Source organism: Columba livia, chromosome 26 (genome assembly GCF_036013475.1).
Source record: "Columba livia isolate bColLiv1 breed racing homer chromosome 26, bColLiv1.pat.W.v2, whole genome shotgun sequence".
Taxonomy (NCBI): domain Eukaryota; kingdom Metazoa; phylum Chordata; class Aves; order Columbiformes; family Columbidae; genus Columba; species Columba livia.
This window is the reverse complement of record NC_088627.1, coordinates 4,731,397-4,758,491: the sequence shown is the minus strand read 5'-3', so window position 1 is coordinate 4,758,491 and position 27,095 is coordinate 4,731,397. Positions and strand designations below refer to the sequence as shown.

Sequence of the window (27,095 nt, the reverse complement as noted above, 5' to 3'; positions counted from 1 at the left end):
TAAAAACGATAGGCTTAGCCTGTTGTTATGGAGGGATTATCTGATGCTCAGAGAAAAGCTGCTGGAGAACCCTTTCAGTTCATTATCGGTGACTGTGAGACATGCGGAGCTGCTGAAACAAACCTCTTCTCCGGTTAAGTAGTAGGCGGCCAACAGTCCTCCAATATAGCGGATGTTCACCTCAAACAAGGATGCTTCTCCGTTCTGAAAATACATAAGGATACACTTGATTGCAAAGTCTGGACACACAAACGGCAGCTACGGGGAACAGATTGCAGGCAGATCCTTGAGCCTCCCCGTCCTCACCCACAGCGCAACGCGGCTTTTCCGCAAAGATCTCACTGCGCTTTATTTGCTCTACAGTGACAGGTGGAGCCTGAAGGGAAGAAAAACACCAAACTGCCCATTTATCACCAGTTGACAATATGGAAATCAGTCAGGGCAGATGTATTGTCCATCCATCCAACCCTGCCTTGAGTTACGCCCTGCAAAACTCTTTAGTTTAGGGGAAAATTTGCCCCTCGAAATGTTTTACTTAAAGAGGCAACTGTACAACCACATGGAAAATGACTTTCCCAATTTTCTATGGTGAAGAGGGCGCTGCGTTAGATAGAATTAAATGCACTTATTGCACTCAGTAGGTATTTTCTGTCACTGGAGGACTCACCCCGGTCTGCAGGCTCGGAGGGGACCTGTCTGTGGGGTGATGACAATGGCAGGTTTATGGAAAGACAAACAGTGCGATGACACAGACGGACACGGGTCACCGAGCCGCTCCACAGCCCACTCATCTGGAAGGAGTTTGGCTCTACCTGCTCGGCTGACGATCAGCAAATGTCAAAACGATTGCGTTCAAAACGCGCCTTTAAACAACACACGCTGCTTGGCCATTGAATCTGCGTGACAAATGGTTCACGCAAATGCATGAAGCCAAAAACCAGCAAGATCGTCCTCCAACGCAGTGTTTGCAGTGAGGAGGGCAAAGCAAAGGGGCACCTGACCCTCTGCACCTTTCCAAATACCTGCGGGTTACAAAGCGGAGCGACAAGGACTGAAATTGTGTGACGCCCGTTCCAAACAGAGCTGGTGGGCCCTGGAGTCGCCGCCTCGCTTTTCTGGACTATCAGAGTTCCTCGTACAGAGCCAATGTCTAATTAATTTCCCTCCTCCTCGCCCTCTGCTGTGCTTTCTGACTCCACCGATCAATCCATACCATTCATTCTTGTCTTTGCAGATCAATCTATTCTGCAGGCCAAGATTAAAAGCTTTTATGAAATCCAGATAAATTATCTCCCAGTTGATTTTGTCCCTTGTTTATCGATTCAGTAACGTACTGAGAGCACTCACCAAATTTATCAGATGTGGACTTCCTTTCATGAATATATGAATGCCAGTCGTGCCCTCCCAAATGATGCTTTTCTAGAAAGGCAGCTGCACGCATTGTTCCCACGGGGAGAACCATTTTTCACAACAGACAACTAGGCTGGCATTAAAAAAATAGAGAAGTTTGCCCTGCACTGTGGTTTTGACATTCTCTGTGTGTCACTGGTGTGATCCCATCAGCTCTCCCATGAGAAACACAAGAGCTGGCTTGGAGATCGATAGAGCTGTGGCAAGAGGCCCCGGCCACAAAGTGAGATAAGGGACTGAATCCTTCATCTGCCAGCACGGCCGGGCCTGTGGGCCCAGAGCCCCCGCAAGGCTGATAGCAGCACTAAAAGGTGGCCTGGAAAGCTCCAAGGGCCGCGGAGAGCGAGCGCCTCTGGCCATTTTTAGATGTAAGGCCCGTCCTTACAAAGCCAGGCTCAATATGCTGCCGCTGCGCAAGTCCCGGCAGTGACAAACCAACAATAAGATTAGTGTTTTCAATCTGAATCTACAGCATGGAGAGAGAAAACTCGTCTCATCGCAGGCAGACATTTAACTGGTGAAACAGAACTTGTTCTTTGATGAACAGAACTTCCTTGGAGTATCTAATAATTATAGATGTTTTCATAACCCAGACCAAAACGCAACAAACATGAAGCACTGCATCTCATTTTCGGCCTGGCTGGAACGCTGGGCCGCGGACAGGCTGAATTTGGGGTAAATCAGCACACTAGTTTGGCCTTAAAAAAGAAAACCACTGAGCTGAGTGGTTTCTTCCCCCTCAAACTTCATAGTTCCCCTCCCAAAATGATTCTTAGAGAGGATTGTGATGAGAACTGGCCGAACACGCAGTGTTTCTGTGACACAGACAGACATTCCCAGTAACTGACTCACCACATTCAAGTCAAAGCTCTTCTCCACCCACTTCTTTGCTTCTTGGAATTCCTCCTCGAGTTCCATGATGTAAAGAGTATCTAAGGCGTCCACCACCGTAGCTCCTCGAAGGCCTCCTGCATTGCAAACAAACAGCGCCATGAAATCACGCAGAATTTAGCTCTAAATGGATCTGCAGGAGCTGGGGTAGGAAAGTGCCTCCAGTGCCACCACTGGGGATGTGTGGACGGGATCCAGACGAGCTCTAACAGGAGCGGTGAGCAGTGCTACCCAGGATGGATTGCTTTGGGGAGGCCCATTTTTCAAACACCTGACACTTCTGAAAAATCACCCTCAAGGAGCAGCTCAGGGTCCACACTTTAAGCCATCAGCCATGACTACAAGTCTTGGCCTTGTGTTCCAGTTCTTGTCTGGGCCAAAGTGGTCAGGCAACTCCATCCCCAACCTTTGTTCAGCTGTAAACCCTAATTCAGCCTCTTTCTAACTCAGTTACAAGCATAACCCTCTTCTCAGTGAGGGAAGAGAATTGTGCTTTTATTATGCAAGAGCATCCAAGGCAGGACTTTGACCGTTCTGTCCTGGTTTTGTGTTTGCTGTCTGCGGCACAAAGTACTTTTGCACCACGCCATGACCCAGAGTTTCCCACCACCAGCACGTACACAAACCACAATTTCACCTGACAGCAGAGAGACCAGAAACTCATCTCGATGAGCCCTGACCAGAGCGGGTGACTCTGGGACACCTCCCTTCCTTTGGCTGGCAGGGCTGTGCCCATGAGCGCGATCACCGTTCTCCAGCTGCGGAAGCAAATGCCGACCAAGTACTTGGACCAACCGCGTCATCCATGTCAAATAATGGCATCCCAAGCGTTGTCTTACACAAACGGGCTATAGGAGAACTTCCAATGAGAGAAATGACATGGCCAAGAAAACTACGGAGGGTGTATAGACAGACAATCTTGTAACAGTTGAGATTAAATGAAACTAGAGATGTTAACAACCCTGGGCTGGAACACCTCAGTGCTGGAGTTTTATTTCTCTCAGGGGTCCCTAAGAACATTCCTAAGATGGGAAAGCAAAGGGTTAGAAACACATTGTGCCTCAAAGCTCTTTGTGCTTGAATTCCAAGGCCGTCACTTTCCTGGGTAACTTGCGAACACAAATCCCCAGGTGGAGGGTTCCAGTCTGGCATCCCCACCGGTCACGGCTCTGCGGATGCACCGTGAAGCCGCCTCCGCACCCCCAAACTCCACCGTCCCACCAGACAGTCAAACCTCTCGCAGACTCTGGCAGCAAAGATGCTTGGATGAGGTTCAGGTTTTGTTTCTGCAGGAGAAACTGCTGGTAATGCCTCTGTCCCGATTATCTCCCTTTCCAGTGTAACCACAAAGACTCACACACGCTGCTCACGCCCAGGGGTTTTCCCCAGACGCTGCTATTTGGCTCAGGTCGGTTCCTTTTGCTTGCTAACAGACTTTAAACACTGCCCCCAATTCCCCCGGCTCTTTCATTGCATGCTCAGATCCGTTTGGCACTTCTGCAACACCCCCAGTGCTACTTCAACTCCAGTTCTGCTTAAGAGAGGAAAACCCAGCTGGATGGACTGTTGAGGAGCTGCTGCAGAGGGGGGGGAGGCAAAGGTGAGACACGTCTTGAACCTTTAGACTTCGGTCTTTTCTTATTAAGGAAAAAAGCGCGACCGCGTCTGATGTACACGGTGCCTTTTCGTCAGAGAAGTGCTCAGATCCAGCGATTTCCCGCAGGGCTCATTGATGCTTTCAGCATTCCTCTCCCGTAAGAAAGGCATCCTGCCTTATTTTGTTGATGTTACAAGATTGCAGTTTTGACACTTTTCAGCCAGTCAGCACATCATTGCTTTAATAAAAACCCAACCAAGACTTTAGCGCTCAGCTACAGCTTGCTGGCTCTCGGATGCTGTCTGCATCAGAAACAGGGGCTGTGGAAAAAGGATGAAGGCAGCAGAGACAACCTCTAGAAATCCATTTATTCCTGCAGGCTTGTGAGATGCTCATCTAACTGGAGTTATCTCCGAGAGTGCAATAGATGGAGTCAAACAGCCACTAGATCAACTGGTGGCTTCTAAAAAACAACCGAGCTGATGTTTGGACGGCACGTTTTCCAAAAGCAGTGACCATGGAAAACAACATCATTGCAGTCAGAGCTGCTTTTATCAGCCTTAATGATTCTTCAATATTAATGATTATGTGATTTTTATACACTTTCCTATTAGCAAGGAGAGACACACCAGCTCAGCACAACACGGACGGAGGCAAAACATTTGCTAAAGAGAAGGAAGGGCAAGGCTGCCTGAGGCACAGCCCGTTACTGTGATATTCCAACAGCAACACTAACAGGCTCCATTTAATTTGATGATATATTCCACAAAGCCCTTCATAATCTGCAGAGAGACAATGAGAGAAGTTGGATTCGCTCCTACTAAACAGAGACAATAAAGTTACAATTTTCTGGGATGATTAATTGAAGTGAAAAATACTGCTCGAATTTATAGAGCCTTTGATGTTTTTAGCAAGTCAGGCCTTTAAATACATGAATTGCATCGGGGATTAGGAACGCGCTCGGATCCTCGCTGAAGCACAGCTCGGAGCCGCTTCGCTTCCCTCCCCGTGTTTGCCGAAGCGGAGGGCAAACTCGCTCCCCCGCTGCTTTGTCTTTGTGTCATTTTAAACATTTGTTTTCAATATTCCCCTAAACACGGTGTATGTGACGAACCGCAGGCTGTGTGTTTTGTACAAGGGTCTCGCCGACGTTGCCTTTCTTCTGCACCAGCTTTGAAGCGGTTGCAAAACACGCGGCTGACACTTTTCCGGCAGCAAACAAAGCCCATCGTGACACCAGGAGCTACCGTGTCAGCTCCAGCCGTCTCATGGGAACAATAGAAAAAGAACCTCCATCCCCCGCACCAGCCTGCAGAGCAAACCAGGCGTCAGGACGTCACTGCTGTGCGTCTGTCACTTGGCAGGACAGAGGGGACGTGTTGGAAGGACCCTCACCTCGCTGTGCACGCTGCCACGTTACCTCTGCGCTCCAGGAGCATCTTCTGCTTCATCAGCCCACGACACAGCTCCTGACACAACCTCCAATGGCTCTGATTGTACTCGGCTGTCAAAAGATGGAGCTATACATATCCTAGAATGTTTGTTGCAATGTATACGCGCCCATTTAGAAAGGTGGTGGTATCTGCTTGACGTGCTGCTTATTTTGAGACGTGGAAAAATAATCACCTTTCCAGATCTACACATTCTAATGTGAGCGATTTAATCAAAGGGGAAGCGGCTTCAAAAGGAAAGGGAATCAAAACCTACTCTGTCACTTGTGACTCTTGCTGACACTCCCCTCTCTTAATTACGGGTTTCAGCCTCATTGTACTCTCGCTGATGGAGGTTTAAAGTAGGAACCAAGAAACCCTCAAAAGAAACTCGCACCCAAAAATGGAAACAATGACTTTTAAGCAAGACTCAGTGTCTAAGTTTCCACCTGTCTCCACAAGTCTAAGGCCTTGTCTGCTGAGAAAAGCCGCCCTGGAGCCTGCTGCAAACCGGCCTGGAGGGGAGCCAGACCCATGTGGAGAGGGACGGTCACTTCGTGATGGGGAGAGGGACGGTCACTTCGTGATGGGGAGAGGGACGGTCACTTCATGATGGGGAGAGGGATGGTCACTTCGTGATGGGGAGAGGGACGGTCACTTCATGATGGGGAGAGGGATGGTCACTTTGCTGAGGGCCAAAAGGAAAAGTGTGTCTGTTGGTCACAGCTCTGGGCTCCACACCAGCTCCTGCGCTGCCCACTGAGTGCCCATGGCCATATTCTGAATGGGAAGGAGGAACCCTCCAACTGGGAGCAGTGGGAAGAACTGGGACCTCAGGCAGAACACAGGGACACTTGGCCAGGGGTGTTTCTAACTGAAGGACTTCACACAGCTCTTGTGACAGCAAGTGACAGGGTCTCTGCATGGAGTTCCATCTGCAGAGAGAGCAGCTCATGGTAGCGGCACAAAGGTTCGTCTCTTCCTGAGCTGAAGGAGGGTCTGTGCCACCCCGTCCCAGTGGATTTGCTCTTTTGTGCACGAGAAGAATGGAGACATCCATGTAGGCAACAAGGCTGCTCTGTTCCTGCTGCCACCCACCCACCCTTGTGAGCACTGCCACAGAAATCACTGACAAACGTTACGTTAATTAACATAATGCTTGTGAAAGGTGCTGAATGGAGCACTCGGTGGAGAAGAGATGGCATTGTACGCACACCGTGCCCCACGGCCACAGCGGAATGTGCTGGAACGCCGGCCTGGAGGAACAAGAGCATTCAAGTGATACAGAAAGGCCTTCGTGGGCATTAATGGCAGTGCCATCTCTAAAAACCACTGATAAGCCCACAGCAGCTTGTTATGCGCTGGGGTAGATGATCTGAATAGAAGGGCTCATCCGCTTCTCCCATCCCTGACTCGTCCCTGCTGCCACTAGCTTAGGTGTTCCATAAAGCCACGTGCACAGAACCCCAGAGTGTCAGGGGTTGAAGGGCCCTGGAAAGCTCATCCAGTGCAATCCCCCATGGAGCAGGAACACCCAGATGAGGTTACACAGGAAGGTGTCCAGGCGGGTTGGAATGTCTGCACAGAAGGAGACTCCACAACCCCCCTGGGCAGCCTGGGCCAGGCTCTGCCACCCTCACCCCCAACAAGTTTCTTCTCAAATTCAAGTGGAACCTCCTGTGTTCCAGTTTGCACCCATTGCCCCCTGCCCTGTCACTGGTTGTCACCCAGAAGAGCCTGGCTCCATCCTCCTGACACTGCCCCTTTCCATACTGATAACTCCTGTTTACAATGCAGGTTTGCCGGGGAACAACAAGGGATGGTCACAGGATAGCACACTGATCCAGGCATCGCCCAGAGGACAGGATTACATTTTTTTAGGAAGTTAAGATGATCTACTGAGCAAAAACCACACCCTTCAAACCACAGAACTGCCTTTTATCGGGAGATTGTGACATTATCCTGGGTTTAGCTCTTATTCAGTCTCTGTGGGAGCTACACAGAACAGACGACGGTCTCGGCAGAGAAAGCCACAAGTTTTCACACGGCTTCTTGCAGCCAAGGTCAAAACCTTCGACTTGAAAGCCCCTCTGCACCCCGCGGGCAGACAACAGCGAGCTGAAGGGCACCGTCCTGGGGAGATCTAACAGCAGCTACACGGCTGAGAAGTGAGCAGGGACTGAAGGACAAAATCAAGAAAGGAAAGGGAACAGAACCAGACCATGAAGAAAAATGAAAACCAAAGAGACTGCAGAACACTTGCAAGAGCATCCAGGATATTTTCAATGCGTTTCCTTGGCACCGGAAAGCAGATTGTGGATTTTGCTGCGCTCAGAAAAAGCTTTATCTTTCCCTGCTCTGTTCCTGCTCTATCAGTTCAAACCGCTCAAGTGTTGCCTGTAACAGAGGAAATCCGTCAGCCCTCTGGGCCGCGGAGCCTCACGCCACCTTATCCACCTTCAAGACGAAGCTCCATCACCCTGTCCAGCAGGAGCGGCCCGGGGTCTGTCAGCGGCTGCAATAAGGTGTCAGTGACTCACTGAGGAGAGAACAGACAATACTCAGGCAGCAGAGTGACTCACTGGGAACAAAGCACGATTCACTCACCTCCCTACCTCAGCGGGTTTCTGTTCAGCAGGATGCAGAATAACAGGCCCAAAGGGAAGGGACAGCTGGGACAGCCACTCACATTTCGGCTCCAGAATCTCGTTAAATCTTTTGCACATTTGCGCAGGTGACCCAAGTCCTCGCTCTCCCTTCTGGCTTTGCCAGCTCCATTCTTATGAAGTCCAACCAGCTCTCCTACCTGACAGACATCACTTTCCACTTATGCTTTTGGGGATTAAAAAGAGCCTCTTTGTCAAAATCAAAATCAGTTATCACCTCCTTAGGGTAAGGTATTAACAGGCTGGGGATCTAACTGTTCGAGTCCTTTTGCTACCAGCCGTAGCTCACAGACCCGCACCTGCTGCTCCCAAAGGCCACACAAGTGGCCGAATCCCAGGACGTGTTCAGCTCCCACAGCTCAGCAAATATTTGATTTTTCGAGACAAAGTGGAGCAGCTGTGATGGGAGGGACAGAGTCGCCTTCCCTCACTCCCCTCTTCCCAAAATAGCCAACGTGGAGTATCACAGGCCAGATACGAGGCGTGAAGGGCTCCCAGCTGCAAGTCTGTCCCTTAAGAGTCTTTAGAAAAGCTGGAAAAGTGATGCTTCAGCAAATGAGTAGCTAAGAGTGGGGTCTTTAATAGCCCTCTTCCTCAGGAAGGAGAAAAGCCTTTCACCAGCGGTTCTGCCCCGCTCCCACAGCCGCGCCAAGCTCGATGGCTCGCAGGTGTGCGATCCAAAGGGCGGCCGGCCCGCTGCAAAGCCAAAATAGCACTTAAATCACACACAACGAGGCAATCGTCGTCTCAGCTCTCACCAGTTCGCTGTCTAGGTGCGAGGAATAACGACGGTTTCAGTGCTGCCGAGCTGCGCTGCTTTGCGAGGCTGGAAACGGCACAAAAGTTCCCACGTAGCGGCAGAAGTATCTTCGCCAGTTTTCAACACCATCTCCCTGATGTCAGGGTTTAACTCCAATAAAATTCTTCTTCGTGTCGTCTCACCTGTGTTTGGAGAGCCACGTAGCCCTGCTGTCACCGTTATGAATTGGCTGTCACGGGGATGGATGGAAGCCCAAGCTCCTGTCACCAATGCAGCACGCAGCGCCAAAGCACTCGAGCAAGCAAAGAGGTTAAGGAATATTATCTCTAATGTCACGGAGGCAAGACCCAGGGGGGCTGGCCCTGCCCCCTGGCAAACATCCCTGTATGAAGTTTCTCAGTGAACAGAAACTGAATCCTTCATTTTCAACAAAGCCATTTAAAAACTCCGCACAGTAATGCATCGTGCCAACGCTTAAAATGAACAGCACAAGTCATTAGGAAGCTATCATACTTAATCTTGCATAGAGCAGGACTGTTAAAATGCTACAGAACAAAGAGTTTCAAATCGCTTTTTGCTAACTTTAATAACCAAGTTTACAACTGCAAGGCGAGAGGGAAAGGGGGAGGAATTTAGATCAGCGCAATGTAAACCTAGATCAAAAATGAAAGGGCTTGACTCCCACTGTTCTTGTGTCAAATCATATTTGTCAAAACAAAAATTAGTGCTGAAATCTTGTTTGGAATAAAAATTAGGATGCGGTTTCTGTGAAACATGATGAACTTGTTAACTGTTGAGGCACAGAAGACTCTGGTTGTTACTGGTTATTTACCTTCGCGTCTTGGGGTGCAGGCGGCACAGGCCAAAACAAGGACGGAAGCACTGAGATCCCTTCTCCTGGTTATGCTGGGGCTGGAGGCTTCAAAAGATTGAACTGGCTTGGATTAAAATGAATGGCTTGTTAAAATGGCCCTTTGAAAAGCAACCATCTCCAAGTGCCGCTTTTCTTGTTCTTTTGGGTTCTTTTTCGCACCGATAGTGCTTGGAGACCAGCCTGAACTTTGATCCAGAGATCTGTGTGAGCAGCCTGGGAGCTGCTGAGCCCACGGTGGCAGACAGCGCTGGGTGCTGGGGAAAATCCACACCTTTACACAGCTTGGGATTATCCTGGCAAAGCAAACTGTGAAAAATCACTGCACGGTTTCGTGAAAAATCACAGAATGGACTGGGTTGGGAAAGATGTCAGAGATCACCCAGTCCAACCCTTGGTCCAACTCCAGTCCCTTTACTAGATCATGGCACTAAGTGCCATGTCCAATCTCAGTTTAAAACCCTCCAGGGCCGGTGAGTCCAGCACCTCCCTGGGCAGCCATTCCAATGCCTGACCACTCTCTCTGCAAAGAATTGCTTTCTCATCTCCAGCCTCAATTTCCCCTGGCAGAGTTGAAGCCCATGGCCCCTTGTCCTATTGCTGATGCCTGGGAGAAGAGCCCAATCCCCACCTGGCTAGAACTGCCCTTCAGGTAGTTCTAGAGAGTGCTGAGCTCAGCTCTAAGCCTCCTCTTCTCCAGACTGAACAAGCCCAGCTCCCTCAGCCTCTCCCCATAGGGCTTGTGTTCCAGTCCCTTCCCCAGTCTTGTTGCTCTTCTCTGGACCCGCTCCAGCACTTCAATCTCTTTCCTGAGCTGAGGGGCCCAGAACTGAACACAACACTCCAGGTGTGGCCTCCCCAGTGCAGAGCACAGGGGAAGGATCACTGCCCTTGTCCTGCTGACCACGCCAGTTTGGATACAGGACAGGACACCATTGGCCTTCTTGGCCACCTGGGCACACTGCTTTGCAGTGACGATTCGCCAGTCCCCTCTGCGGAGTGAACAAGCGCTTGGGAGCCTGAACTCCTGAGATGGGATCTGGGTTTAGGCTGGAGCTCCTGCCAACTCTGGGCCTTGGTTTGTTCTGCCAGCAAAAAAGCAGGAGGCATTTTCCCACCTCCATTGATCACATTAGTTTATCCACCATCCTCTGACCTGGCGTTTCTGTCTCTGTTCCTCCTGAGCACCTCACACGGTCATTCATCTTCCCTCTGGAACGGCATCACCAGCCAAAAAAACACCCCCACCACTTCAATTTTTAACTTGTCCTCTCATAGTTGTCCTCTAGCATGGAAACCTTGCACTAGAAATCACTGCTGGGAGGTACAATCCAGTTCTAGAAGATCTTCTCAAGAAATAGCAAGACAATCTGCTCCCATTACGAGTCGGATCAAATGAGTTGTCAGTAATCTCTAGGACGGGGCTGGTACGATTTGTTCAGGCAACATCAATTAAACAGAAAATCCAAATGAAACGAGTAGAGAGGTTAAAGTCTAATTGTCTCATTACAAGCCGATCCCTCAGGTGCCTCCTGCAGGTGGAACCTGCAAAGCCAACAGCACCAGCCCTGAGTTACAGCCTTGCACTGGGTCTTATTTATTGAGGCTTTTGTCTGGGAGCCTGAGAGCTGTAACACGGTAACTTTATTCCTTTTATTTAAGGTAAACTAAACAAATTACATGTGAGCAACAAGGCAGCAGCAGAGAGAGATAAAGGGGACAAAAAAAGTAGTGCAAGAATTAGAAAAGATCTATTTCTTTTCTTATCAGCACATTCTCCTGCAGACTAGGAAAAAAAAAAGTCCATTAGCTTTGGAGCAACCTCATTTTTCTTTGCTTTCCAAATAAACCACTGCACCTACACTTCAGGGACTTCATCAGAAAACACTTCATATCCAAGGTTATTTTCCCATTTTCTTTCTATTAATCTCCCTCACTCCCTGCTGTAGATACCGGTGCAAAGGTCACACCCCAAATACGCTCCCCTGAGGTACAGAGAGGGGCTGAGCGCCCGGAGGAGCAGGACCCACCTTAGAGCCCTCGATGTCCAGCAGCAAGTGTACAGTCTTGAATCTGGGCAGGAACAACGCCAGGTTCCAGTATAACGTGGGGAATGACCTATTAGAGAGCAGTGTAGGGGAAAGGGACCTGGGGGTCCTGGGGACAGCAGGGTGACCATGAGCCAGCACTGGGCCCTTGTGGCCAGGAAGCCAATGGTACCTGGGGTGGGTTAGAAGGGGGTGGTCAGTAGGTCAGAGAGGTTCTCCTGCCCCTCCGCTCTGCCCTGGGGAGACCACACCTGGAATATTGTGTCCAGTTGTGGCCCCTCAGTTCCAGCAGGACAGGGAACTGCTGGAGAGAGTCCAGCGCAGCCACCAAGATGCTGAAGGGAGTGGAGCATCTCCCGTGTGAGGAAAGGCTGAGGGAGCTGGGGCTCTGGAGCTGGACAAGAGGAGACTGAGGGGGGACTCATTCCTGGGGATCAATATGGAAAGGGGGAGTGTCAGGAGGATGGAGCCAGGCTCTTCTGGTGACAACCAGGGACAGGACAAGGGGCAATGGGTGCAAACTGGAACACAGGAGGTTCCACTTGAACATGAGAAGGAACTTGTTGGGGGTGAGGGTGGCAGAGCCTGGCCCAGGCTGCCCAGGGGGTTGTGGAGTCTCCTTCTGTGCAGACATTCCAACCCGCCTGGACACCTTCCTGTGTAACCTCATCTGGGTGTTCCTGCTCCATGGGGGGATTGCACTGGATGAGCTTTCCAGGGCCCTTCAACCCCTGACATTCTGGGATTCTGCGGTTCTGTGAGCTCTGCTGAGCCCCAGGCCACGGGCGGCTCAGCCACGGCTGGAGGGGCCTGAGGCAACACGTTATCAATCACCCAACCCCAGACATGCTCATTTTTTTACAATTCTGGAAGAAATGCTTAGTGGATCCACCAGAAACCCCTGTATATTAATAAACACAGGGCATCACTCAAGACTACACAGAGGTTACTGCCACTCTGTAAGCTTCTATAATAAACTCAAAACTTAGCCCTAGACACTGTAGGGTGGATAATGTCACACTCACCCAATTAAGGAAAGGTCAAAGTGCTGCTTGTTCCCTGAAAAGATGCTTAGAAACAGGAGGGCAACTAATCCTGGAGCACGCGGCTTGGAGCCTGTGGGCATCGGATTGTGCAAAGAGACTCAAAGGTGACGCCGCTCTCAAAGAGCCATCTGCCAAACACGCCGACCCACCTCCCACCTGAAAACAAGGAATTTTGAGCAAGGAGATGGTCTGAACATCTGGCTCACCGGAGAGCTGGGTCTGGTTCTCACCGTCGACAGGAGCGATGTTCCAAGTTCACACGGAGCTGGTGAATCACAGCTCACCTGCACCACGCCGGGGGTGGCAGCGTATGCGCCGCGCAGCTTTTCTAGGTAAATCTGGCAGCACAGAGAGGCGGCGTGAAGTGTCGGCTTTTAGGTTGCTATGATCAAATTTAATACAGAGTGCGTTCCAGCTGGGGGAGAAATAGCTTTCTTGGATTACAAACCACTCATGTTTTTCAAATATCAATTTCCCTTGAAGAATTAAGTCTATCATTCAAACTGAACTAGCAGCGGCAGCTCTTTCCCAACCAAGTGATGGGGGAGAGAGAGGAAAAAAGAGAGCTCGTGCTCATTGAGGAATGTGGCAAAGCAGACTGTCTGGAGGAGATCAGCCGGGTGGGAACAGGTTAGAAATATTCTTATTATGAACTGGGAAAATAAATAAATTAAAAAGGTGTTCAGCATTACAATGAATCGCTTGTCACAGTAATAGCCCTTCAGACAGTTACTCCCTTCAGTGGAAGGGATGAGAAGACGTGTGATGAGTACCTATTGCCAACTGATTCTTAAAGTATTTAAGGCTTGGCAGCAGCTCCCTGATTTAATCCTCTTTTCCCCAGTTTCTCCAACCATCTTTCATCATTAGCAATCCTCCAAAAACAGGCGCTGTCCCATTACCGCCGGACTCCAAACTTCCCAGAGCCCCAATCAAACCGGTGTGTCTGACAGTGTCACGGGGGGGAAGCGGTTTGGCTGAGCCTCGAAAGAACCGTCCTTAATACGGGAGAGATACAGCAAATCCAGCCCCCACGCGTGCCCGGCCCATCTCCCACCGCACACAGATCCTACGGCAGGCAGACGACGTCGGCGCTGGAGAGCTCAGCACAAAACTGAAGGCAATAACCATTCAAATGCTCCTCCGGGAAAGAGGTTTTCTCCTTTCTTTGGGCAACTGGGCTCAGATGTGGTGAAGCAGAGGTAATTTCTCGGTAATTTCACAAGAAAGGAGACATTCTGGACTAACAGTTCAAGGAGGTTAAGCAGAAGACAACAGCAATACTGGTGAGGCAAAATACTGCTGCTGTCTCCTCTTCTGGATGTTTGAAATGAGGTTTGGACTGGTTAAAGGTAATCTGATTATACACTATTTATTGCTCCTTCACATACCTCCTTGAGGACTCACATCATTTAACGGGAGGGGTCCCAACAGGCCTATTAAAACAAACACACACGTCCTACCTGCAACTATTAACTTCGAGAGATATAGGTAGCAGTTAATGAGCAGAGACCGCTAATTCATCTTCGAATTCAAAGGAGCGGTGCTTCGTTATAATAATTGGGAAGAAGGTGCCTTTCTGTCTTCCAAACACGCTTCCCAAAAGCAGCTGTGGAAGATGCTCAGGAGGGGCTTTGCAGAACAGACACTGTGTTCTAGTTTGGGTTGGAAAACTGTTCATCCCTGACGTGGTTTTATCTTCAGTCCAGACAAGCAAACATCACCTCCCACAGAGTGGGAAATGATCTGGTCCTCAACACCAGCCCAGGGGCGAGAGCAGAATTCAGAGATAGAGGAATGAAACTGCCCTTCGCCTCAAAATGAAGTTAATAGGATTAATTATGCTGTTCAGTATGCAACAGAATGGGAGGTGCTGGGCCTGGACACCTGCTGTCAATCCAAATGCTCAAGTGACTGCTCACAAACTGAGGTAAAATCCCTAATAATCAACAACAAAATAATCTAAATACTTATTTGTGAATGCGATGGGTCAGGAGAATGCAAATGATCCATTAGCGTGTCTCAGCTGATGAGCAGGAACACATTGAGCCGCGGTAACTCCATCCCTCGGAACCATCTGCCCGTATTCCTCCTTTTCTCTCCTATATTGTTAAAATCACACCAACAAGACCCCGGCTGAAAGACTCCAAATGCTCTCCAGTATGTTGCTTGACAGGATTAGATATCAAAATAATCTTAGCAAATTGGGAAAATAGTCTGAAATAACCAGGATGCAATTCAATAAGGACACACAACGTATTTCACCCTGAGGGAAGAACAACAAACCGTGAAGCATAAGGAGCGAAGGGTTCGACAGCACTGCAGAAAATGACACCGAGGCTACAGCCCATCACAAATTCAGCTCAAATCAACAATGTTATAATGCTGCAAAAAGGAGCAAAGCCCAGCCCAGGACAGGTGAATGGTGTTTGTCACATGCAAGACATGAAAGGGCTCTTGTGCTCCACTCCGCACCAGCAGAGACAGAAACATCTGGCTCATCTGGAGACTTTAGATGGAGCGACAGCGCTGAGGGAAAGGCCACAGAATGTGACCTTCAATTAAATCTGGAAACATCTGGGATTGCTCAGGCTTAGAGGGAAGACCAAAGCAAACTTGCCAACATTTTGCAGAGAGATGCTGCAAAGAATAAATCGCAAACTGTTCTCCACATCCATAGGGAGAGGCCAAGTAGTCACAGCTTCACTTTGTGCAGGAGAGTGGGTCAGACACTATAAAACTGGAAAGGACCGAAGCAGAACGCCTGCGGTGACCTGCCAACACGGGGCAGCTTAGGCAAGGCTTAAGAATGGAAGGACTAAACGACTTCTCACTGTTCCTTTTCTATTCGCTGATAGCTCACCAAGGCGAATGAGAATTGCAGGTGCCCAGAAAGTCTCGAGATGCCCCTCGGAGCCGCGGGAGAGCGATGCTGAGGGAAGGCAGCGCCGCACAAAACGCTTTTTGATGGCTCGATTCCCCGCTAAACCCCCAAAGCTACCTTAGTGACAGAACACATCACAGTTACCATTTTGGATGTACACACAAGTCAGGAAATTAAAAATGCTGGTTCCCACAGCAACCAGGATGCAGCCTGCCAAGAGAGAAGGAACGTTCCAGCCTCGTCAAAAGGTGTTAATTTTAATGCCTGGAGGCGACTTCCACTTCCAGCTGCCTGCAGAAGCCAACGAAAGCTCCCTGCTCTCATCTATGGGAAAAACCTGACCCTCGGTTTCTTCATCCCTGAATTATCTGGAATAACACGGCACAGATTGGAGGCTGGAAATTAAGACGCGAGACAGACAGACCAGGGCTGGTGCAAAGACGATCACTGGGAATGCTGGAATCCTGGACCACACTTCAGGAGTCACATCATCTGTGCTTCCTCATCCTCCGGCTCTGTGCAGAAATGATATCTCCATGTAATCATGCATGTAGATAAAAGCACTGTGGTGAGAAACAGGCGTAACTTGGGTGTTCTTAATTGCATGTTTGTATCAGAGCAAGAATATTATGGGTATATTGAAAGTGGTATGGAAACAACCTCTGCCTTCAGAGCTTCCTCTTGAAACACCTTCATTTTCCTGCCTTTTTCCTCCTTTTTTCTTTTGGGAGCTGCATACAAAGTGTGTTAGGGTGCAGGAGATTTTTTTGAGAATAAAACATCAGAAGAAGGATGAACAATTTTAGTAAGTCCAAAAAAACCCTCCCCGCTTCTCACACTGATGCCTCAAGCAAAGGCTGCAGGATTTTCTTGAACTTCCAAAACATTCTCTCTAGAGACAAGAACAATCCTGAAAGGCTAAAAGAGAGTGTTCTTTACAAGCATAAAGGTCTTCAAATGACAAATGCCTACCACAATATTCTGAACACACAGATCCAACCTTGAAACCAGTGACAAACCTGAAAGTTGATGTCCTATGGGATGACCTTAAACCTACTGATTAAGTGAGATAAGAGACTCCTCTCGTCCCAAAAGGCAGCGGGATGGAAAAGAATATTGGGAACAAGTACCTGGAGAAATTACAGAAAAGGAGCCTTTTGAAATGTGATCTCCTGGAGGTGAATAGAAAAATGTCAAAATCTAACGCTAATCTAGATGAATATCCAATGAGATACATAATGAAGGTGGTGAGAAACTTGAGCAGTAGCACAAGAAAAAGATATCGCAAAGCGGTCAAGATCTAAATGTGAAATCTAACACAGCAAAGCCAGTTCTGAACCTGCCGAATCCCTTCACAAGTTTCAAGAGTGGAAAAGGAGTGAATTTAAAAAAATAGAAGATAAGCTGGGTTTTTGCTAGGCAGTTTATATCTAACCATAGATATAGCTGAATAAACAAGGCAGAGCTAAATACAGAGGGGGACAGATAAGAAAAACAGACGTCTCAAGGTATTTCCACCATAAAAAGGCATGGCTAAAAGGATATCTTTTAAATATTCTCAACCTGCTCTGCGTTTCTGGTAGCGTATCAGCAGGTGGGTTTGTGTCTGCAGCAGCAATTCCATAGAGCACCTGATTTTGAATACGATGCCTAGAGAACAAATGGAGCCCAGCGTTTCGGAACGAGATATTCTGAGCAAAGGGGAGGGATCTGTGTACTCAGGAGCTTCGATGATCCCAGTCTGTGTCCCGACACTGAGCTCCTCGGAGTGGATGTTGGAAGTGCCAAAGCTCCAAGTCGGTTTTTGCCACCAACGCCTCCGGAATCCAGAGGAGAATCGCTGAGCAGTCCAACTACACCCACTCTCAGTTGGCTGCCTTTAAATCACACGCTCGATATCTCTGAAGATTAGACAATTATTTCCGCATAATTAGTGGCCAGAATGAGGTACAAACAACATTCATAACAGGGTGATTAAAAAAAAAAAAACATAAAGAAGAAATAAAGCTTAAAGACAAGCTCAGTGTATTTTGAAATACAGCCCCCAGAGTGTGGAAAAGAAAAGGGAATAAAATAGTTAGAGCTTGGATTGTTCTCCTGTCTGCATGGTAACGGTGCTGCTCATGCGTGGCTTGTTTCCTCCACACCCGCGGATGTTCAGCATCTTGAAAAGAAGCCCCAAAGAACACTCTCCAGTCACAACATCTCAACGCGACTTTCCTTCCTTTCCTGCTCTCATTTGCTGCTTTAAAGGCTGTTTATCTGTCGGGTTTTGTTTGTTTCCTGCTCCTCCATTCCGCTGTGCAAAGCAGTTCTGACAAATCCCAGGCCGCTCTCCTACTTTTAGGCCTCATTAAACTCCAAACTCTCTTCAGGGTCAGTGGAAAGTTCATGAAACTCGTGAGGAAGCCCGTGATGATTAATGGGTTTTACACTGAGCTAATGCGAAGTTTGCCCGGTTTCCTGCTAAAGACAAACCCGGATCAAACCCTCGCTGTCCAACCTCCCCAGATGTCCTCGAATCCAAAGGGCTCAACACACAGAGACCTCGCAACATCTGCGCTTTGCATCTTGGGCCAAGGCTGCTCTCCACTGCGTTTTCCAATTTGTTGTTGGTTTTTGTTTTCTAAGGGATAAATCTCAGCTGGGGGGAGATTAATCTATTCGTTCAAATCATTTTTTTATCCAAAAATTGCTGCCACGACGGAGCTGATCAGGTCGAGCTCAGCCCCAGAAAAGAGGCTTTGATAGCCTGAAGAAAGCCCTAGGCCACGAGATGATACATTAACAGCTTTTTTTTCCTGTTTAAACTTTCTAAATTAGAATTTCAAGCTGACAAGTTACTACCTGTCAGCTGAGCCACTGTAATAAGCTTAAATCTCTGTGTGTGTGGTTTCGGGTTCAGCGGAGCCCTGATGTTCAAACTAATGCTTGAGGCAGCACATTTGACGGGAGCCGCTGTTCCCAGCGCGACCCAAGGGGAGAGCAGAACGGGGACGGATCTCCTGCACTGTTCATGACAAGAGGGGTGTCTGCAGAGAGTGATGGGAAAAAATAGAATAACGAGAAAAAAAATCCCCCAAACCAAACAAACAAACCAAAAATTTAATGAAATAGAACAAGGGCAAGTGTAGAGTATTGCATCTGGGCAGGAACAACCCCAGGTTCCAGTGTAAGTTGGGGAATGACCTGTTAGAGAGCAGCGTAGGGGAAAGGGACCTGGGGGTCCTGGGGACAGCAGGGTGACCATGAGCCAGCACTGGGCCCTTGTGGCCAGGAAGCCAATGGTACCTGGGGTGGGTTAGAAGGGGGTGGTCAGTAGGTCAGAGAGGTTCTCCTGCCCCTCTGCTCTGCCCTGGGGAGACCACACCTGGAATCTTGTGTCCAGTTGTGGCCCCTCAGTTCCAGCAGGACAGGGAACTGCTGGAGAGAGTCCAGCGCAGCCACCAAGATGCTGGAGGGAGTGGAGCATCTCCCGTGTGAGGAAAGGCTGAGGGAGCTGGGGCTCTGGAGCTGGACAAGAGGAGACTGAGGGGGGACTCATTCCTGGGGATCAATATGGAAAGGGGGAGTGTCAGGAGGATGGAGCCAGGCTCTTCTGGTGACAACCAGGGACAGGACAAGGGGCAATGGGTGCAAACTGGAACACAGGAGGTTCCACTTAAATATGAACAGAAACTTGTTGGGGTGAGGGTGGCAGAGCCTGGCCCAGGCTGCCCAGGGGGTTGTGGAGTCTCCTTCTGTGCAGACATTCCAACCCGCCTGGACACCTTCCTGTGTAACCTCATCTGGGTGTTCCTGCTCCATGGGGGGATTGCACTGCATGAGCTTTCCAGGGCCCTTCAACCCCTGACATTCTGGGATTCTACAATTCTGTGAAATCCAAAAAACCAAACTCAAAGCCCCAAACATCCCGGGATAAATGTCAGCTCTGCCATGAATCTCACAACCCCTCTCTGATATCTGGAGGATATCCTGATTCACTGCTTCCCGCCGACAGGAAATCAGTTTGTTGCTCCAGATTTCGGTGACAGCAAAACCCAATGTCAACTCAAAATGCCCTTCCTGAAAATAACATTCAACTGGGTAACATTATTCATTAAAAAAAGAGATGATGCCAGGGAGCTACAGTGTTCCAGCAACGTCCTCATCACAATATAGTTTTCTCTCTAAAGAGCCCACGGAGCTGTGTAACATCACGTGCAACAGGCAGCATGAATAATTCAGCGTATAAATTCAGAGAGCAATCATTATTATTATTTTAATCACATAAAAGGACACTCCAGGGTTTTGTAATTTTGTGATCACGGGGAAAGAGAATCACAGGCCGAACAGAAAAGCTGCACCAAGTGATTGCACAATTGGAGGTTACCATTTCTCTTCTGGTAGTTTAGAATGTTGCTAAATTAGTATTTTCATCCAATTACTTTTCCCACGTTAAATATTCATACATCAACTCCTGGCGTTCCTAATTGAGGTGGGCACGTTTCTTCCTGCTCTACGGTTTCCCAGCGAAATCACCGCTGAGGGGAAGCAGCTATTTGGAAAATGTTGGTTCAATGGGCAAGACTGAAGGGACAAACTGTAGGACGTGGAGCCTTTTGTGTCCAATTCTGTCTGGGACCTGAGGCGGTGGCCAAAGAGAACTCTAGTTATTAATAAAAGTTCCTGCGAAAGGAGCTTGGTGGTTTAAGTCCAGTGGAGACAAGTTACTTGAATTTAAATCCCAACGGGAGACAAGGTCACAGCGTCACTGTGCGGTGACAAAGGACGGAAGGCCAATGGTACCTGGGGTGGGTTAGAAGGGGGGGGTCAGTAGGTCAGAGAGGTTCTCCTGCCCCTCTGCTCTGCCCTGGGGAGACCACAGCTGGAATATTGTGTCCAGCTGTGGCCCCTCAGTTCCAGCAGGACAGGGAACTGCTGGAGAGAGTCCAGCGCAGCCACCAAGATGCTGGAGGGAGTGGAGCATCTCCCGTGTGAGGAAAGGCTGAGGGAGCTGGGGCTCTGGAGCTGGACAAGAGGAGACTGAGGGGGGACTCATTCCTGGGGATCAATATGGAAAGGGGGAGTGTCAGGAGGATGGAGCCAGGCTCTTCTGGGTGACAACCAGTGACAGGACAAGGGGCAATGGGTGCAAACTGGAACACAGGAGGTTCCACTGAAATCTGAGAAGAAACTTGTTGGGGGTGAGGGTGGCAGAGCCTGGCCCAGGCTGCCCAGGGGGGTTGTGGAGTCTCCTTCTGTGCAGACATTCCAACCCGCCTGGACACCTTCCTGTGTAACCTCATCTGGGTGTTCCTGCTCCATGGGGGGATTGCACTGCATGAGCTTTCCAGGGCCCTTCAACCCCTGACATTCTGGGATTCTGTGCATTTGCGAGGGAGAAAAACCCTGAAGGTTCCTGACTCTCAGCACAATCAACTTGGTATTTTCTCTGTATATATTCATGAGGTCATCACTTTTCTTCCCCAGCCACTTCAATCCCTTTTGATCTCAGAGAGCCAAAACAGCATTATTTCCATGCAACTGAGGCCAATGACCTCCTGTCTTCAAAACAAACTGTCGGGACAGTTCAGGCCAAAGTCTGAGCCCGGGACACAAACAGCCCGAGCAGGCACTGGTTTTCCAGGAACCACCACCCTGTGTACTCTGCCCCCAAACAATCCACTGTAGAACAACACTGAGGGTCCCACATAAAGAAAAACTCTAAACGCTTCGCATCTTTAAATCCAGCTGCTGTCACATCTTCACCACCCAGCTCTGGTGACCCGGCTGTGTCCAAATGTGACACTTGTCACATGGACTCGCATCAGATAAAGCTGCAGAGGCTCACAACGATGCACAAATTCAGCATATGCTGGGAGCAGCAATGGCTGTGACAAGGCAATTCATAATTTCAGGTGTGATTTTCAAGTGGGGAGAGAGGAAAAAAGGGGGGAACCTAGTTAAGGTTTGCTATTTTTATACTGAAATTAATACACTAATGTGCAGTTAGGTCGTGAATAATGACTGTCTAACAGCACAGCAAGGTTTCATATTTACTTGCTGTCACTGATCTCAGAGCAAATTGGCTCAGGTTATAAGTCAAAGAAGGATTCTGCTGCTGCCAGCACCGCACACTTCAAGAGATATCTCAAAATCAGGCTTCTTACCTTATCATTGTTAAAAGACTGTGCAATCAAAATGTAAGTGACAATTCAGCTGATGCATGAGCAGAAATAGATGCCAGCTCATTCTCCCCTAGCTGGAGAAATTCTGTAAAGCTAACAGGATTTAAAAAACATTTTGTCAGAAAAATAAGTGGCTATGACAGAGCCGGGGAGCGGGCAGAATAGTAATTCAGCTATCTAACGCTGGGTATCGCAGTGACAGGTGCGTTTCAAGTGCTGCGCTACACTATACGGCTGCCCTCTCCAGCAGCCCCACTCCGAGGATTCAACATGCTTTGCAAACATCAATTAATTTAATGCTCGCAACACCAAAGACTGAAATGCTGAGAGGCTGGGGTGAGAAGGGTTAAAACGACAAGATCAGCACTGGGAATGGAATAAATTCCTGCGGATCTCCACCTTCCACAAGCACGGTTGTGCCATTTTTTCCCCAACAGTTCTCCTAAATAAGCATGTTTTGCGCCTGATTCTAACAGGTCTTCCTTAAGTGCGGAGAGAAATCTTGCAGATGATTCTCAAACCCCTGCAGCTGTGCAGAAATCCACGTGGGAACCTTGTGGTGCAGGTTTTATTGCAACAGAGCCCGTTGTTCTGCCCCCGGGGTGTGCGACGCCCATTGCCATGGCACAATTCCTAGGGAAATCATCACGCATCTGAAATGGCTGCGAGTCTAAACCACGTTCAGCCCGCTGGAAGGCACGGGATGGGATGTTTAGCACAGCACATCCTGTCGCAAGCATCACAGATGAATAAACAACACTTAGGAAAGAAGCGCGGCTAGTGGGTTTAAGGAAAGGGCCTTCAAGTTGCAATGATTATAAATGACAGCAATTAGATGACTTCTGTACAAATAGGTTGTGTCCAGATTAACTAGCGTGGAGAAAGAGTTTTCTGCCTGTGATTTTCCTGCCATGGGGTGGACGCTGGGGAGGGATGTCAGCTCGTGGCCCTTAGAAGCAGCAGGATGTCATTTAGGAGCAGAAGGTGACTGTTTATTTTGTATTTCTGCTTTGATTAGGGAGAATATTTGATAAGAAGCAGCTTCTCCCGGGGTGAGGCTGATAAACTGAAGGCGCGGCTACAAGTGAGCATCACATCCACAACAGGGAAATGGATCACCCTCCAAGAACCCGATTGCTTCTCATGCGCACAACATCCTTGAAAATAGCCCCAAAGAGGCTCCTTCTCTCCCGCATGGAAGCGGCTGCAGAGGAATCTCAGCTTAATATATTGACACCTCCGGCCCGCAGAGTACGCGATTTGCCTCCACTACGTCTAGTTTGGAATGAAAAGGTGCAGGATGTGACAGGAAGGGGAATGGGCAACAATGAAGAAGACAAACGGTGCCCTGTCCTGATTTCTGAAAGCCTCTGAAGACAAGAGAGACCGAGGGCGGCAGGAACTGATATCCTAATGCTTCTGTTCTTTCCCAGCCACAGTTAAAAGGAGGAAGAGCCTATTAAGAGGTGGAAATGGACCATGTAGCCCCTTTTCTGCTATTGTCTGCAAATCCTTGTGCTCCAAAGCGTTTTTCCTAAGAGTCCTCACAGACACGCTATAAACAAACAGAGGCACTGCCAATTGTTTTAGCATGATAAATGCATTTAAAAGCTTTCAATATTTTTGTCTGTTTACAGGCGCGTTCCTCGAGGAATTCTGACAACCTTGCCGGAATGGACAAGTTGCAAAATGCTTCACTTAGCGCTGAAGTTCAATTTTCAAGCAAGAAACCTGAGTGCTAAAGTAGATTTTGTTGGGCTTTCTCTGCCTTCTGCACCTTCTCCCCACGGCACAAGCTGCACAGGCACGGCCAGGCTAGAGCAGAGTGAGCAGAGCAGGGAGATACTTGCAATGTGAATGAGTTAAAACGACAATTTATATCCCAAAGAGTCACTGAGTATCCCACCGGAACGAGCAGGGGAATAGCAATGAAATTATCTAAGAGGCTCACATAAAAAAAAGGTAATCTGCTAAAGAGTAAAATTATACAAGCCAGTAAGCACATAGTATAAAGAGCCTTTAATATTGATTCACTCACTCAATATTTCATGGAATTCACATCTTGTTCAACAGTGGAGAAACAAGAGAGAATATGCTCAGTTTGGCCAGCTCCTGACGTCTATGAGCTTAGACAAATAGCAGCCTTGTCAGGTTTGGACTGACTTCATGTTTTAATAAAGACGCTGGTTGGTTTTAGCACAGTTCTCAGACATATTTGGTGCCGGATCTGTAGCCAGAGGTGGTACAGGACGGACACTGAGAGATTCCTGCGGGAATGAGATTCCCAGCAATGGGATATGGGCAGGTAACTCCTGGGAGCTGTGCTGAAAGTCTCTCTTCATAAAAATGGCAAGAGTACAGAGATTAAAGCTGTTAGAGACACCTCACTGCATTGCAGAGGGAGGAACTGTCATGGACATGTGACCTTTAAAAGCGGCAGTGAAACTGCACTAAAATTGATTGAGAACTCACCAAACATGTTACCGATGTGGCCGTTCTTAGTCAGCGGTCGCAGTTCGTTTTTCCCAAGTGCATATTGCTTGTAGTTGTCCCAAGCGAATTTCATCATCTGTAAAAAGAATTGAATGAAAGCGCTTAAAAGAACTGAAAGTTTTCTGAAGTTCAGCTCTGGAAATGAATGGGAGTTTCCCATTCACTGCTGAACCCAGCAAGCAATGGCTCGTTAATTACAAAATCTGATGAATGGGGGCTGCATTCAGCACTTTGCTAAAATCACAAACCCATCGATCCTGGTGCAGATGTCGGGACTGGGACATTTCAGAAGTGCCACAATATCCAACACACAGACTCCAAGTTTCCCCTGGGCTGTGCAAGCCAAGCGAGAACTATAGAATGATGACTCAATTTCTGAATCCTTCACCTTTTTTTGAGGGTTATTGGTTATTTCAGAATGGTAATTCAAATGGGATAAAAACGCACAGCCGAAGCTGATACACCCCTAAGTATAGGAGTGTTACCTTCTGAGTGTTCATACTTCCCTACAATAGCAACAAGAAAACTTGATTACACTGTAAACTCACCCACCATCTGCCCACCTTGCAGCAGTTTCATACAGAACGCTGGCAAAGCAGCACCACCGAGGTGCACGACGCGCTTGGAAGGAAGAAGCCGGTCGTCGTTTGAGGACTGCGCAGAAACTCTCTATTTACCAACAGAATGCCTTCAGATAGGGGAGATCCGTGACATTTTGCTATCTTCCTATCAAAACTCCTATGTGCTTTCTTAAGCGAGCCCTGCAGACGGGCTGGGTGATTTCTAAGCGAGCCCTTCCAACTCAAACAATTCCTCTGGGGACATTTGAACTGTCCTGCCCGGGCTCAGCACACCCTGAGGACCGCGAGGCAGCGGGTTTGTGTTTCCAATACACACACACCCCAGCACAGCTTCTTCTGTCCTTTGGCTCCCGCTTTTAGGAAAAATTAAACCTCCAAGTCTCCTCTCTGAAGGCAGGAGACACTGGGACTTGTCAGCTGCTAAGGAGAGCCTTAAATAAAGCTCCTTTCATAATCCGCACAGCCTGGCTCTGGGCAGCTTCAGCCCCGGCATCGCACTGACCTGGACGTTCTTTGATTCAATCCCTGGAAAAGAGTCAGATAACAAAGGGGAAGAAGGCGGCTTCAGAGAGCCGACAATATTCTCTGCCGCCGCTCAACAAAGAGAAGAGTCTGCTAAAATGCTTGACTCAAATGAGGTATTTGAGAGAAAACGACAGTTTAAAACAAATCATTCCTTCACAGAGTGCCCTGCCTATTGTCCACAGCAGCGTTTACTGCTCTATTTCGGGACTGGAATATGCAGGTTACTTTGGTCTGAAATTCCCACTGTCATTTCAGCTCTTACTTTTGTCCTTCCCTCCAGCTGCGTTTCACAAACCCACCATCGCAAACCTCCTTAATTAGCGCACATACACAAAAAGCCACACCACCACATTCCCCCCCATCCCCTTTTTAAACACTGAGCTTCCAAAGTAAAGTTTCACCGAGCTGGTCATACGGCCAAGGATAAACATTTGCTGAACTGATTGATAACATTCGGACCGCGACACCACCAGAAGGAATGTTGGACAAGCAAATAAAGTCAACTTGGGTTTTCAAAGCTTGGTGTGGGATGAATTAGTCACCGGAGCGCATTGCTTCGAGGACACGGAATAACAAGCGGGCCGGGGGAAAGAAATCGTGCCTCAGTTTTATCACTCAGGGCGTTCACTTTAGTTTTGCTAGATTTATTTTTCAGTGCACACATTATTCTAAATGAGAATTTCTCATTCTTCAGTAGCATAATGGCAAATTTTTGAGGAACTCTGGACTTTCTGCAATGGTACCGAGCAAATGCTTTTGTGTCTCAGAGCTTGAGCCCAAAGTTCATTGCAGAACAGTGTTTCCCTAAGGCCAGTGTTCCCACCACGAGCCATGGAAGGAAACTGCCAGAAAATCTCTTTCTTTCTCCTGTAAGCAGAGCCCAGGGTGGCGAACCCGCCCTCTGACACCAGGAGGATGTGGAAACGACTGTTTTGTTGCATAAAAGCCCTAACACTGTAATCCTGAATCAGCCTAATTTTAAGCTGAGTATGACATTTCAAGTTGTCTCCTTCCCTCAACTTTTTTAACTCCTCCATGCCAAGAAGGTTCCAAGTTTCTTCTTCAAAGTGTGTGAGAAACGCAAGTGCCTCTGCTGTCCTGCTCCTGGGGATGCAGAGTTTGCTGCCACCTCCATCACAGGCAAGAAAACCACCCCAGGTTTCCCATTAACAGCTCTTTCTATCTTACAAGAGCAATTTCTTCCTCTCCTCCAGTGTTCTGACAGACACACCAGAGCCATCCGCTTCACACAGGACTCCCGAGCACCACTGGAATAAATACAGTTATTCTTCATTTGCCTATTTAAGCTGTATTTGTCACGGTGGTGCGAAAAGTCCCACTACAAAGTGATTTATCAGGCTGTGCCGGCCGCAGCGTCTTAAATTCTCCTTCTGTGTTTTGTGCTGAGCTGATAATCAGGCAGACGGAGGGTGGATGAGATTGGATGTGCCTCCTCATCAGACCGAAGGGCTGTCAGCTTTCCTTTATGGGAACAACGTTTTGCTCACTGCTTTTAAACCCTTTATATTTGGGAGGCAAGATCACAGAATCAACTGGGTTGGAAAAGCCCTCAGAGATCATCCAGTCCAACCCTTGGTCCAACTCCAGTCTGTTTACTAGATCATGGCACTAAGTGCCATGTCCAATCTCAGTTTAAAAACCTCCAGGGCCGGTGAGTCCAGCACCTCCCTGGGCAGCCATTCCAATGCCTGACCACTCTCTC

General features: G+C 48.5%; 1 protein-coding gene across 1 annotated transcript in view; it reads right to left on the bottom strand.

Moving 5' to 3' along the window:
• The window catches only part of MAN1C1 (mannosidase alpha class 1C member 1), a 63,284-nt gene that overhangs the window by 17,089 nt on the left and 19,100 nt on the right, over positions 1 to 27,095 (bottom strand). The window contains exons 3-5 of the mRNA XM_065041835.1: positions 24,246 to 24,342; positions 2,263 to 2,378; positions 124 to 204 (exon numbers count right to left, since the gene is read on the bottom strand). Coding sequence (XP_064897907.1) covers positions 124 to 204; positions 2,263 to 2,378; positions 24,246 to 24,342 — 294 coding nt within the window. The remainder of the gene's footprint in view (positions 1 to 123; positions 205 to 2,262; positions 2,379 to 24,245; positions 24,343 to 27,095) is intronic.